Source organism: Penaeus chinensis, chromosome 1 (assembly GCF_019202785.1).
Source record: "Penaeus chinensis breed Huanghai No. 1 chromosome 1, ASM1920278v2, whole genome shotgun sequence".
Taxonomy (NCBI): Eukaryota; Metazoa; Arthropoda; class Malacostraca; order Decapoda; family Penaeidae; genus Penaeus; species Penaeus chinensis.
This window is the reverse complement of record NC_061819.1, coordinates 3,045,226-3,059,136: the sequence shown is the minus strand read 5'-3', so window position 1 is coordinate 3,059,136 and position 13,911 is coordinate 3,045,226. Positions and strand designations below refer to the sequence as shown.

At 33.8% G+C, this 13,911-nt stretch overlaps 3 protein-coding genes across 4 annotated transcripts in view; 2 read left to right on the top strand and 1 right to left on the bottom strand.

The window, feature by feature from the left end:
• Window positions 1-301, top strand: part of LOC125027994 (thymidine kinase, cytosolic-like) — a 3,301-nt gene extending 3,000 nt beyond the window's left edge. The window contains exon 5 of the mRNA XM_047617234.1: window positions 185-301. Coding sequence (XP_047473190.1) covers window positions 185-301 — 117 coding nt within the window. The remainder of the gene's footprint in view (window positions 1-184) is intronic.
• An 888-nt stretch (window positions 302-1,189) lies between these two features.
• On the bottom strand, window positions 1,190-7,946 carry LOC125029014 (vacuolar protein-sorting-associated protein 25-like). The gene is made up of 5 exons (XM_047618728.1): window positions 7,825-7,946; window positions 5,834-5,962; window positions 4,932-5,036; window positions 4,075-4,205; window positions 1,190-3,886 (listed from the first exon to the last, which is right to left on the bottom strand). Exons 1-5 carry the CDS (start codon window positions 7,872-7,874, stop codon window positions 3,774-3,776), a joined length of 528 nt encoding a protein of 175 aa, XP_047474684.1. The 5' UTR covers window positions 7,875-7,946; the 3' UTR covers window positions 1,190-3,773.
• A 360-nt stretch (window positions 7,947-8,306) lies between these two features.
• Window positions 8,307-12,534, top strand: LOC125025721 (ragulator complex protein LAMTOR3-like). 2 transcript variants are annotated; one of them, XM_047613879.1, is made up of 5 exons: window positions 8,307-8,372; window positions 9,504-9,538; window positions 9,714-9,772; window positions 10,781-10,914; window positions 11,914-12,534. In XM_047613879.1, exons 1-5 carry the CDS (start codon window positions 8,364-8,366, stop codon window positions 12,049-12,051), a joined length of 375 nt encoding a protein of 124 aa, XP_047469835.1. In that variant the 5' UTR covers window positions 8,307-8,363; the 3' UTR covers window positions 12,052-12,534. The 2 variants fall into 2 exon arrangements, with proteins under 2 accessions (XP_047469835.1, XP_047469843.1); XM_047613887.1 differs by lacking the exon at window positions 8,307-8,372 and adding an exon at window positions 8,478-8,501.
• Window positions 12,535-13,911: the final 1,377 nt, after the last annotated feature.

The following is a 13,911-nucleotide window of genomic DNA, read 5'->3' as shown; positions in this document are numbered from 1 at the left end:
AATTACTATTAATTACTATTAATTACTATTCTGTGCTCTGTCTGCTTACCACAGTTGCAGAAAACCTTTGCCCCAACATGTTGATGTATTCCTTATGTCTCGATAAACACAAGTTAGATATAGTCAATGTTTTTCTCACGGGGCATTATAATTTAGTGATATTTCTATTCTCTTGTTCTCACAGGAAAACATGGACACCAATGAAAGTAGCAGCACTTGTAAGCGTCGATTGCTGGATGGTAAGGAGGGAACAGGGACAGTGACGGCAGATAAGGAAAACTGCAACATGCAAGTGGCATAATGACTTTTGTAAAGAGAGACATGCAAGAAGGCTCCCCAGTGCATTGCGGTTATTTTTTTTTAATGTTCTGAAAGTGGAAGACAATAAATAAATATTTTATGGCACTGAAATGTACTGTAGAAAGGCCTTAACCCTGCTGCATTCAAGTTACAATTAGACCTTTTAGGTCAGTGACACAGACATTTATTTTTTCCCATAAAAGCTATGTACATATGTGTTGACTTTATTTCATGTGTTATCTACCAATAACTCCCTTTTTGACTTCTTTTGCCTTGTCATAAAATACAGTTTGGTGCTTAATTTAATATTTCATACAAACCTCATATCCTGACCAGATTTTGTGTGTTTGACATTTAACATTGCTGTGATAGTATTACCATTGTTACCATTTAACAATATTCTTAAAGCTGTTATTGTTACATTCTGACTATTTTGAAAATGGAGGAACTTGAATGACTAGCTAAATGTTTTTGTGTAATTGTTATGAGGAATATTAAGAATACATTTTGGACTTGACAGTTACAATATTATGTGAAATCCAATGATGTATTCCTGTGTTTTTTCTTAATTCTAAACACTTCTCAGAAAGTTAGTAGTATCAAGGCATTTTAATAAGATAGACAGGATATGCAAATTATTATGTTATCATTAACACTCTTGGAGTATAGAACTACTAGGTCCATTACCAGGACAAGAGCTAAGTTCAGGAATAGTACACATCTAAACATTAGAAATCTCACAAGCTTTTGGGCTAGATTCAGGCTTCAGCCAAAGCAATACATTTTGTGAGTGCGTGTGCGTGTGCGTGTGCGTGTGTCTGCGTCTGAGTGTGTGTGCGCGTGTGCGTGTGTGCATGTACGTGTACGTGTACGTGCAAGTACGTATGTGTCTATGGATGTATGTACAATGAAATACTTCACAGATCTTGTATTTATCAGCTGTTAATTTTTTTTTTTTTTTTCTTTATAGAATTTCTCCAAGAGCACTTTTTACAGTTTTAACACTTTGAGGTGCTTTAGTAAAATACATCGACCATAATCCGCATACTGTATAAACACAAAATAAATGCAAAGTGGTAGAGCAGTGAAGAGTATTTTGCAAGACAAATCATCACTTACAGCTATGCATAGTGATAGACGAGGCAGGTTAGAAAGCTAGAAGGTTACCAAACACATCAGTTAGTAGCTGTGTATTGCACTGCCATTGCACAGGATACTCATCAGCATTGTTCTTTAGCTAGGCTGCAAGTCATTATGTCAATGAGAATAACAAATTATCAAGTTGCGGTTAACTGTGTGTGTTTTGGAACGACGTTCTTGTTCATAAGAAAGACGTATAAATATTTCATGTTAATTATGATAAGCTTCACTGACATAACATAGAATAAGATTATATACCTATAAAAAAAAGCAAAAGAAATGCAAAAGAAAAAGGGATAGACCTGACGGGGAAAATTATCACAGTCTTGACATTGTTGGAAAATTTTATACTTTTATACTTTTTGTATCATGTTGATTGTATATTACAGATTAAATTCTTTAACAAGGTTCTTCATTAACATTGCTTTTTCTATGAAGTTTCCCTTAAGGTAACCGTGGTCAAGACCATGAATCCGTACATTGTTTGCTAAAAACATTGGCTTATAAGATGTCGGTTGTCAAATTCTGAACGGCAAAAAAGATGTAAACACTGAACTTCATAATTAATCTCGCGCGACATATTCTCAGTTATGCATTTATTATGTTTTTTCTTTTTAATATAATAAATTGAAAGTAGCACTTTGTAACTTTTATTATCCATAAATATTTAATCAAGACGAAAAGTATAAACGGACTAATGAAAGAACATGGTGAAGGGACATTGTTAAAAGGGATTATATATAAAAAAAACAGTCTTATACAATACATGTTTAGTAAATACATTTTAATTCACTGCTTACCATTTTTCCTTCTCAAACTTGTATTTTAATTGAAAATTGGAAGCATGAAATACATTGCATAATTAAATCCTTTTTTTGAATTTTCACAAATAAGATTTGCCTTATCTGATCTGGAGGCAAATCTTGTTTAAAAATTTATTGCCCAGAATGACTAGCAGATTACCGTTATTCTATGATTATTTGATTTATCATTATCATTATTAATTACTGATTATCATTAATTCCAAGTCAGAAATATATCAATTGTAATTTTATTAAACTAAGTATAATTTTCCCCAACTGACTGGGGAAATTTCTAAACGCTAATTCTTTCATTAACCATGACGTAATATGCTGACCAATTAGCAATCTATTAATTAACAAATTTTGCCCCATTAATAAAAATTATGCAGCAATAAAATGATTCCCATATTGTTTTAAATTCCTTCCTTTACCTATTTCAAGATTAGAAAAATTATAAATACACTTTATATCCAAACTTCCATATTCAAGACTTGGATTACCATAAAGAAAGTATAACAGTGTATCATACTTTTACATTAAAATTATTACATGTATAATATAAGCACACAATCTTTGCTGTTACACCTACAAATGCATGTGAGAATAATCACTTTTACCTTACTCTATCTAGACACTGTTTCTTGCATCACAAATGCTCCCTGAATATATTCTAAGTAAAATCCATCAGGAAACAATCGAGGCCTTCTAAACAATAAACTTCTCTTTTTTAAAATCACCTTTTTTTTTTTTTTTTTTTTTAAAGATTGATCTACTGTCATTTTGCAATCTGATTAACTTTATCCTTCCTGTCTGCAATTGTCATTTTGAGTTTACTACTATGATTCCTATTCATACCAGCTCTGTACAGCATTAAATCAAACACACTACAATTTCCTACAGGGACGGCTTGTGTCATGTCTAATACTACGTTACACTTTGCTGTGTTTTTCATCATAACTGTAACCATTTTCCAGAGCTTTAGTATATTCATTATCAGTTTAATGTATTACATAATATTTCTGTCTGTATATCAGAGGACCTACGGAAATTGACAATTAAAAACAGCTATTCACTGTCTGTAATAAGATTCATATTTTAACACAATTATATACTGGCATTTTAAAGTTAAATAAACTAAGGCCTTGTTTATAAATTATACACATGTTATTCCTTGTTACTGTATCACATTGATTTTCTCATAACAATGTGACCATTTATGTAAGTAGCATGAGGTTTTCTACATCAATCTCTTTATAAACATTGAATAATCATTAAAAAAAAAAAAAAAAACATGATTGTAAAAAGGTTGTGCATCCTGTGTGTTCACTTTCTAACCGAATATCAGCCTTTGAAATTCCTGTGTAATGGAAAAATAAAAAACAGAATGATCACCAAGTAAGACTTTAAAAATGCCTTAGAATATTCCCGCACAACTTCAATTAAAACAACAAAGATCGCACAGCAATTCTTCCTCTTCCGTGACGCTGGTTCCAGATCTGGCAGAAAGGATGCATTTAATCTGATAAAGGCTCACAGGAATTTGACTCCTTGATTGTCACCAAAGTCCATTATTTCTATTTTCCCAGAGGCTTCTAAAGCCTTGAATGCTTTCATCAATATATCGCTGTCCAAGCCATGGAATTCTGGAAAAAAAAAAAAAAAAAAAAAGTAAAATAAATAAAACAAAAGGAATTCCAAATTAGAAGAAGAAACCTACTACTAATATTATATTCATCTAGGTTTTCCAATATTAAGTAAATCAACTCAACCCACAACTATATCCTCTTATGCAACACTTCCTACTAACAGATACAAGGCCTCCTGTATTTACCTTCACTTGCAGTTTCATCACCCTGGTTGATTTCATAGAGTGTGCTGACCGTGTTGATACGGCTCGTTGATTGTGCCCAGGAGTAGATTTGTTGTCCCCATTCTGCGGGGCTTCTCCAGAATAGGTAACCCCTGCAAAGGTCAAGAGGATTTAATATCACTTCTTATTTACATGAAGGCAAATCTGAAATGTGTATTAAGTGAGATACAGGAGGGCTGTGCAGTGTCTGAGAGTGTTTCTACACAGCAACTCTTCCTTGATATTTAATATACTTTCACCCAATTTCTTTAAAAAAACCCAAACAAACAAGGAAACTAAAAGACTGAATGTGTGTAACTGGATAAATGAGTTTCAAATAAAAAAATCTTTCAATAATTTTCCTTTGTTACTTTGTGATTTGAATGATAACTGATACACACATACTGGTGATTACAGCTTTAAGCAATGATTAAAAAACAGACACAATAATTTTGAAGGACGCAGAAGCAACACTTATACACCAACAACCAACACTAGCATTTTCTTGCAAATTTCTACTTTTATCATATTTCACTGTAAATTTTATTTTAACATTTTTCTATCTATCTCTTCCAACTGAAGAGTGCTATAATCCAGTATATGATAGCAGAAACTTGTATTTCTTGTGCAGTTTTTAAATAAAGGTAAAAATCATCAAATACCAACAACATTCTTTTTTTCTCTTTACATCAAGTTGAACATAGTAACACATGTAATAGATGTAGCAAACTTTTATATCTAACTTCTATAGATACAAAACAACTTAATTCCCATACCTTTACCCCAGTTCTAACACAATATTTCTTTATATGACACCTCTATGACAGCACATAACCTACCTCCTTTTCGATTTATCTGTCCACTCGAGATTTCCTCGCTTTGCAAGTTCTTCTAAAACAACTGCAATAGCATCAGCTGGTAAAGCACGACTGATGGCAGAGTTCCTGTAAGTAATGAGTTGTTGAGATGCAGGTAAAGGATTAATCTAAATTGGTGATATCACGAGAATTCTACAGCTTGGTTTTGGTTAAAAAAAAGAGAGAAAGAAAGAAAGAAAGAAAGAAAGAAAGAAAGAAAGAAAGAAAGAAAGAAAGAAAGAAAGAAAGAAAGAAAGAAAGAAAGAAAGAAAGAAAGAAAGAAAGAAAAGAAAGAAAAAAAAGAGATAAAGAAAGAAGGCAAAAAAGAAAGAAAAGAGAAAAAAAAAAGAGAGAAAGAGAAAGAAAGAAAAAAGAGAGAAAGAAAGAAAGAGAGTAGCCAGTTACGGTCACCAAACTGAAAACTGGAATGAGTGTTCTAGCTTGTTTAATTACATTATATATGCTTCTGGATATGACAACTATAACAGCAAGTTGCTTTTCCCTATTAAATGAGCTTCAGAGGAAATAAATAAAAATACACATCTAAAGAAAAATTCAAATATCACCTGCTATCAGGAGCTCCAGCACTATATAAGAATTGTCAGAGGAAACACTTTTTCAATGCAAGTTTCTTTAATAAAACTCTACAATATACTACAATATTATAACCAATGGAATATGTAGCTATTTAGTATAGGAACCACTCTTAACTGGGAAGAATACTGAACATGTTTAGAACCAGTAGTTTTGGTATCTCAATGACGTATCTGAAAACTTGATACTCTGCCATTCTTCATTCAGGTATTTTTTCCATATTGCATGCAAAAAGAAATCAGTCAAACACAAGGAACCTCAGTTGCAACACAACACTGGAACTTTCTCACCTGAAGACAGGCAAGCTAGAGGCCTCTGTCACATCAATCTGACTGACATTGTTGCTCTTCCCCCAACTGAGGACCAGCGCACACCAGGCATCCAGCTGGATCTTCCTCACATCTGAATTGGGTTGAAGTCTGAGGAAGAAGGAAAATAAGTCAAGCAAGGGAATGAGTGAGGGTGGGAGGGGGAGGGAGAGGGGGATGGGGTGGGACAGGGAGAGGGAGAGGGAGAGGGAGAGGGAGAGGGAGAGGGGAGAGAGAGAGAGAGAGAGAGAGAGAGAGAGAGAGAGAGAGAGAGAGAGAGAGAGAGAGAGAGAGAGAGAGAGAGAGAGAGAGAGAGAGAGAGAGAGAGAGAGAAAGATAAAATGTTGAGACATTAATTATTTTTTTCCTTTCATTTTGATAGACACCAAAGTTGATGTTAGCAGTGCCCTGATATGTTAGATTTAATGGGATTCTTTTTTCTTGCTTATCAAAACTTATTACAACTATGCCTAACAGCCAGAACTACTTTAACACATCAAAACATAAAACCCTACATCATAATACTTATGTACAAGATTAAATCCATTGAGTTTGTGGGGATCTCAAGACATAGCAAAATTAACCAGGTATATCTTGGCATGAAAATTTCTTTCAAACATATTACACTGGGTAATTCTTTAAAGTAAGGATGCACTCTTTCGAAACTAGGTACCCGACTCCACTTCAAAATCTATTCAACAATTTATGTTGCCGTGATGGGGGGTAGGGTTGATGGGGGGCTCTGCCTCCTAACACCCCCCCCCCCAGAAACAATATCTTTACCCTGGTATGTACGGCCAGATAGAGCTGAAACTTGGGAGCACAGAGTGGACTTAGGCTGAGCGGTGCATTATGCAATCTCTTTCCCTTTTTTGTAGCATTACTATTCGTGTCTGCAGACTATTTTTTGCAATGACAACTAAATGTTTTAATACTCTACATGAATGTCATCTTTATTTTGCTCTAGCTTATTGTGTCCATACCGTAATGATTAATTGTTAATGTTTGCCTTTTTGGCAGACATTTTCCAAGTTGTCTATGACAGTAAAATAAAACTAAACTGATTTGGTAGATTGCTAATAAATTGTATAATTATTTCATAACCCCAAATTAACTTTCCCACTTTGAAGCTTTATCTCACATTAATGAATATTGAAAAAGACAAAAGTATTGTGTATATACTATATTTTCATCTCTGGCTCCTGTCATTTTATTTATAAAATACAGCAATACAGATGGCAATATTATCCAAATGGGCCTGGTGCCCTAACACTATATGTCAGACAATTTACCCTATTTCTCTAGTTCAGTAATTATAATGGAACATCACATGCATTAATTAATATATAACAATATTTGCCTTATTGTGGAAATACAGTTTGTAAAGAGAGCTGACAATCTCTTAAACTAATTTTTTTTTTTTCTCATTCATCTAGCAACAATTGCATTACTTTTGTTGGCAATCGTATTACATGGCTGTGAGAACCTGAAACAATACCCTTCTTAGATTTTCATCTAAGAGGATGCATTATGTGTGAGATTACTTGTAGCAGACATTCCCTGATTTCAGCATGGAGGCTGAAATGACTGCATGACACCGTGCCACTAGGGGGGAGGATGAACTTATCATAGGCTTAACATAATCTTAAAAGTGGAATTGGGCATTTATGGCATACAACCAAACTGATAAGACGAGAGAGATCTACTGAATGAACGCATCACGTGACTTCTCAATGCATATCTCCCTCCCTCACATTAATAACCAACAATCCATGAGTTCCCACACAAGATATAGAAAACTTACCGAAACCGACCAACCCACAAAAGAATAAAATATCCCAAGAAACTACATACCCCACCAAACACAATACTGTGAAGCTGCCCCGAAATAAATAACGAAGCCATCTTGTGTATGACCGGCTTCACAAACCTATCCTGAACTAAGTAACGACGTGCTCTTGCAAATGACTTACGTAAAAAAGGGAGGAAAATTATATTGCCAAGGCCACTCGAAGTCTGTCATTGTGGCATCGAGGAGGTCCAGCTGTGGGAATGGACGCTGGTAATTACCGCTCGCGCTGTGGATTTCTTGCCGTTTTCGGGTTAAAATTGAAATGTTTTGATGTGTGTATGCCCTAAATATATGATAAAAATAATCTAATATTATTAAATGTGCGTTTTTATGTAAAATAAAAAGATAATATGATGACAATGGTGGAAATAAAAGAAATTATATATCTATTGTATAATAAGTAAATAGACATCAAGGGGCATAACGCATTATAGTTTTGTATATTAGATTTGTTAATATTTTCAATATAGCCTTTAAACTCCCATTATTCCCCACCGGTGGCAAAGAAAATTACCCCAATCCAAAGAAGAATCTAAAAGGAACAAGCCACTCCACAGAGACAAGCAAACAAACACCAGATAGGAAATAAACACTTCAATTTCTAAAATCCTAAATCTAATCCCCGGAAACACCATCCTGTGTTTTGGTCTTGTGATCACAATGGTCGAGGCGAGTCATATCTTCTATTATCGTCTGGAAATTAGTTTGAAAAGGAGAGATACGTGTAGAATGGGGGTGTTCAGGAAGCTCTAGACATCAGATAATAGACTGATTTAATTTCTATGCTAAATGACGAAGGTATCTGAGATGTCTGGTTGTGTGGCAGAAGAGGGCGTAACTTCGAGTAATTTGTTTTATGGTGATTTGCGTGATTTATGAGGAGGGGTTAGCATCGGTAGCCTTGTACGTTTATTAAAGTGTGAGAAGCAGTTTGTCGTGCAGGGTTAGAGCAAGGTGAAAGGTAACACGTTATATAAATGGTTGTTATTTATGATGTGCAATTTCCATTTTGTTTGATGTTCACTGACATATTTTAAATTAACTTTCAATTCATATGACATTTCATGACACTGAGGTTGCAGAAAATGTTAATTGAGATAGCACCTCAGATTGACTAAAAAAAGGTTCAGCATAGTCTTTGTTTCATTGATTGTTCAGAATAGAAGCACATGAAAATATTTGAAAACTAAGGTAATATCTATGAAGAAAACATAAAACAGTAATATTAAAAATCTTCCCACCTGTGCTTAAGTAGCCAAGTCCAGCAATGCTGTGGCATCCATGCACCAAGCTCCAGCAAAGGCCAGCAAACCTTCCTATTCTGGCAAAATAGAGCTAGTTTAATTTCCCTAGCAGATCAAATAATGATCCAGTCCAAGCTTTCTCTCGTCTGAAAAATGTGGGAGACATTTAGATACATCTGTAGGGATATTGTGGTGACTCTCCTGGGTGTGTGGCTTGTAGGCCCAGCCCTCATGAACATACTTTTCATTTGTGTGATTTTTGTTTATATTTATAATTTTTTATTGAGATATTAAATGTTATGTATCCCCCAGATATGTTTGGTTTTCCAATGATGATCTAAGTTTGTTTGAATGGTGATACAAATGTACAAGTACCTGTAGTAGATATGAATACCAGATCAGTTTTAATGATAAGTATCAGTGTCGTATCTAAGATATAGTCTAGTCTTAATATTTTAGTTTTATCTTGGGCTGAAATATAAAATTTAATTGAATTTTCATGATAATTCATTGTTTCAGTAAGTGTATGGTTAATACTTATTTTCTTAATTTTCAGGATATGAGAAAATTCCTTGTGGAGCTGTTGCACAGGTTTGTAATTTCTATGTATTTCTTTCTGATAAATAATGCATCTGGTTACATGTATATCAATTTTATATTTTTGGTAGGATGGATGAATTTTGTTTTATGGTTTGAATGAGCAGATAGTTAAAAAATGCAAGACATTGAAATAAAGCAATATTAAAATGTATTACTGCCATTCCAGGACAGACAACCTTCTTGGTATTGTGATAACCGATCGAGATGGTGTGCAGTTGTTAAAAGGTTTGTTATACATCTGTTTATAAATCTGTCTATCAGTGTATCTCCCTATATATGAATATTTGCCTATATTTATACCTACAGTCTATAAATATATTGTATGACTATGTAAATCATTTATCTATATATCAGTATCTATAGATGTATATATATCTATATCTCAGTATCTCTTTATATCTATCTCTATCTCTATATCTCTATATTTCTATATCTCTATATCTCTATCTCAATATCTCTATATTTCTCTATCTCTATCTCTGTATCTCTATATTTCTATATTTCTATATCTCTATCTCTATATCTCTATATTTCTATATCTCTATCTCTATATTTCTATATTTCTATATTTCTATATCTCTTTATTTCTATATTTCTATATTTCTATATTTCTATATCTCCATCTCTGTATCTCTATATTTCTATATTTCTATATCTCTATATCTCTGTCTCTATCTCTATATCTATATTTCTATATATCTATATCTCTATCTCTATATTTCTCTATTTCTCTATCTATATTTCTATATCTCTATCTCTATATCTCTATATTCTATATCTCTATCTCTATCTCTAAATGTATATCTCTATATTTCTATATCTCTATATATCTATATCACTATATCTCTATATTTCTATCTCTATATTTCTATATATCTATATTTCTATCTCTCTATCTCTATATCTATGTATTTGTATATTTCTATATTTCTATATATATATTTCTATATCTCTATATCTCTATATCTATATTTCTATATCTCTATATCTCTATATCTCTTTATTTCTATTTATCACTATTTCTATATATCTCTATCTCTATCTATCTATATATCTATCTATCTATCGAGCTATCTATCTATCTATCTATCTATCTATCTATCTATAGATGTAGATATAGATATAGATATAGATATACATACACACATATTAGATATTTATTTATTAATTTTATGTATTATCTGTAAGTACAAAAGGATTTAACAGTTACGTAACTGTTATCTTTCTCCTCAGTTTTTAAAGATGACGCCCCAGATTTGGGCATGCGGCCAGCCTATCTCTCCACTTTTGGCATGGCAACTGATCAAGCAGGAAAACTTGGCATGGGCAAAAATAACAAGATGGTGTGTATTTATGGAAATTACCAGGTGAGTGAATGATTTTTGTAGTAGTAAAACCTGTATTGGTTTTTATGTTGTGTTATTGCATACTGTTTGAATTGTCTCTAAATTATTGTCAATAATTAATATCAATCATCAGGTTTAATTTGTTTAAATCATTATCTTCAGAAATCATTTGACATTTGATAAGACATTTTTTGGTCTTGTTTTACAAACATTTATTTTTATTTTTATATAATGTTATTGATACCCAGCTTCTCTTTACGATATTGCAAAGTGTGTATGTCAGTGATGGTTACTGTGGTATTGTTTTGTGAAATTTCTGCTAGTGCTTAGCCACAAAAGAGTCAATTGTTAGACCTTGTAACCTCACTTGATTTCACCTTTCCTTGAATTTGTGGGGAAAACACTTTTTTTTTCTTTTTTTACTAATGTTGTCAATATCGATGCTGTTATTTTTATTGAAGACATTATAATTATTATAGTGTTATTGACATTACTAACAGCAATATTAGATACCAGAAAAGCTTTTCAGAAATCAAGGAAAAGGATAAACAGGGAGACAGGTAAACTCATAATTGGCTCACTTGTGTAAAAACAATTAATAAATTAAACTCACAGTGAGCATGGCATGTATATACATGCCATCCCCGTTTAAGAGTTGCTTAAAGAAATTTGAACTTGAGTGAGTTTAATGGCTTTAAATACTTCATTTTCTCCTCGAAGGAAAGTAAAAAAACTGACTGTCATTTTGTTATTGTTGCTTCATATTCTTTCTCAACACAATGACATATTCCAGTAGATTGCATTTGCTTAAAATGAATACTATGGCAAAGTTGAAGATTTATTTAGGAGTCATTTTGTCTGTGGGTTTAATATTTACAGTTATTTTAGATCAGCGATCATAATATAGCTATATAAACTTATACTGTATCTCCAGACCTCTGAAGCATTATCATTTTATACCATGAATGTGTGTGTTTACTTTTATGCATGAAATTTTATTTTGACTTTCTATTGTTTCAGGTAGTGCACTTCAATAAACTGCCGCTTGTGGTAACTGTTATAGGGACAAGTACAGCAAACACAGGCTTGCTCATGGACCTTGAGAACGAATTTTCACACATAGTATCACAGCTCACGCATGTCGTTGATGGTATTTAGCTAATAGTGGAGTTGAGAGCTTTATAGAGAGATAGAGGTTATTATTAGAGTTTCTCAATTGTATTTGATTTTATTTTCTCTTGTAATTTACAAAGTGTATGGCATTTTAGGCCTGTAATCTATTGTCACTTATATCTGATAATATTGGAAAGGAGGTTAAGAAAAGAGAGATTTTTAGAGCATTGAATATATACTGGCAGATATCTGTATCATAACATGCAGTTATCTTATTTTATGGCTAATATTGTTTATCAGAATTAAAATATCTCTTGACTTAAACGTGAACCTCCTGCATCTGATTATTATATTGCTAAGTTTGCTTTCAGAAGATTGTATAAAGTCGTTGTTTGGATTTAGTTGACTGCATTGATTTAAGAAATTGTATTTACTTCATTGGCATGACAGAATTGTTGATAAAACCCATTGTGGTTTTATTATTTTTTGTACCATAAACTATTTTGCATTAAATATATTACAAACGTTTTACTTTTTTGCTGATTTGACCTAAACAATGTTACATGACACTATAATACAACAACAGCTCAAGTACAAGTATCTGTTTCTCTCTCTCCCTCCCTCCTCCTCTCAATCTCTCTCTCTCTCCCTCTCCCTCTCTCTCCCTCCCTCCCTCCCTCCCTCCCTCCCTCCCTCCCTCCCTCCCTCCCTCCCTCCCTCCCTCCCTCCCTCCCTCCCTCCCTCCCTCCCTCCCTCCCTCCCTCCCTCCCTCCCCCTCTCTCTCTCTCTCTCTCTCTCTCTCCCCCCCTTCTCACTCTCTCTCTCTCTCTCTCTCTCTCTCTCTCTCTCTCTCTCTCTCTCTCTCTCTCTCTCTCTCTCTCTCTCTCTCTCTCTCTCTCTCTCTCTCTCTCCCTCCCTCCCTCCCTCCCTCCCCTCCCTCCCCCCCTCTCTCTCTCTCTCTCTCTCTCTCTCTCTCTCTCTCTCTCTCTCTCTCTCTCTCTCTCTCTCTCCCTCTCTCTCTCTCTCCCTCTCTCCCTCTCTCCCTCTCTCCCTCTCTCCCTCTCTCCCTCTCTCCCTCTCTCCCTCCCTCCCTCCCTCCCTCCCTCCCTCCCTCCCTCCCTCCCTCCCTCCCCCTCCCCCTCTCACTCTCTCTCTCTCTCTCTCTCTCTCTCTCTCTCTCTCTCTCTCTCTCTCTCTCTCTCTCTCTCTCTCTCTCTCTCCCCCTCCCCCTCCCTCCACCTCTCTCTCTCACTCTCATATGTATGTATACATATATTTACACACATGTGCACATACAAACATATATGTGTTTTTACGTGTGTGTGTATAATATATATATATATATATATATATGTATATATATATATATAAATTTATATTTATATATATACATATATACATACATACATATATACATATATACATATATACATGTATGTATGTATATATGTATATATATAAATATAAATTTATATATATATATATATACATACACACATACACATATTATGAATGGTAAAACACTTTACCATGTTGAAACTATGGTAGAAGAACCGACAATGCACAACCCAGATTTACTGAAAGTGAGACAACAGGTTCGAAATTCTCCTGGATTCCATCTCCAGGTTTGAAGATGAAAGGGAGAGGAGGGAGTATGAAAAAAAGGGAAGGGGGAGGCAACACGGTAACACGGGCCAGGTGAGGACACGAGCCCATCTTCTATCTCGAAGGTGGGCAACTATGTTGCTCCTTGGCCTCCTGTGATAAGCATATATATATATATATATATATATATATATATATATATATATATATATATATATATGTATGTATAATGTATGTATATGTATGTAAAATGTATGTATATATATGTATAATGTATGTATATATATGTATAATATATAT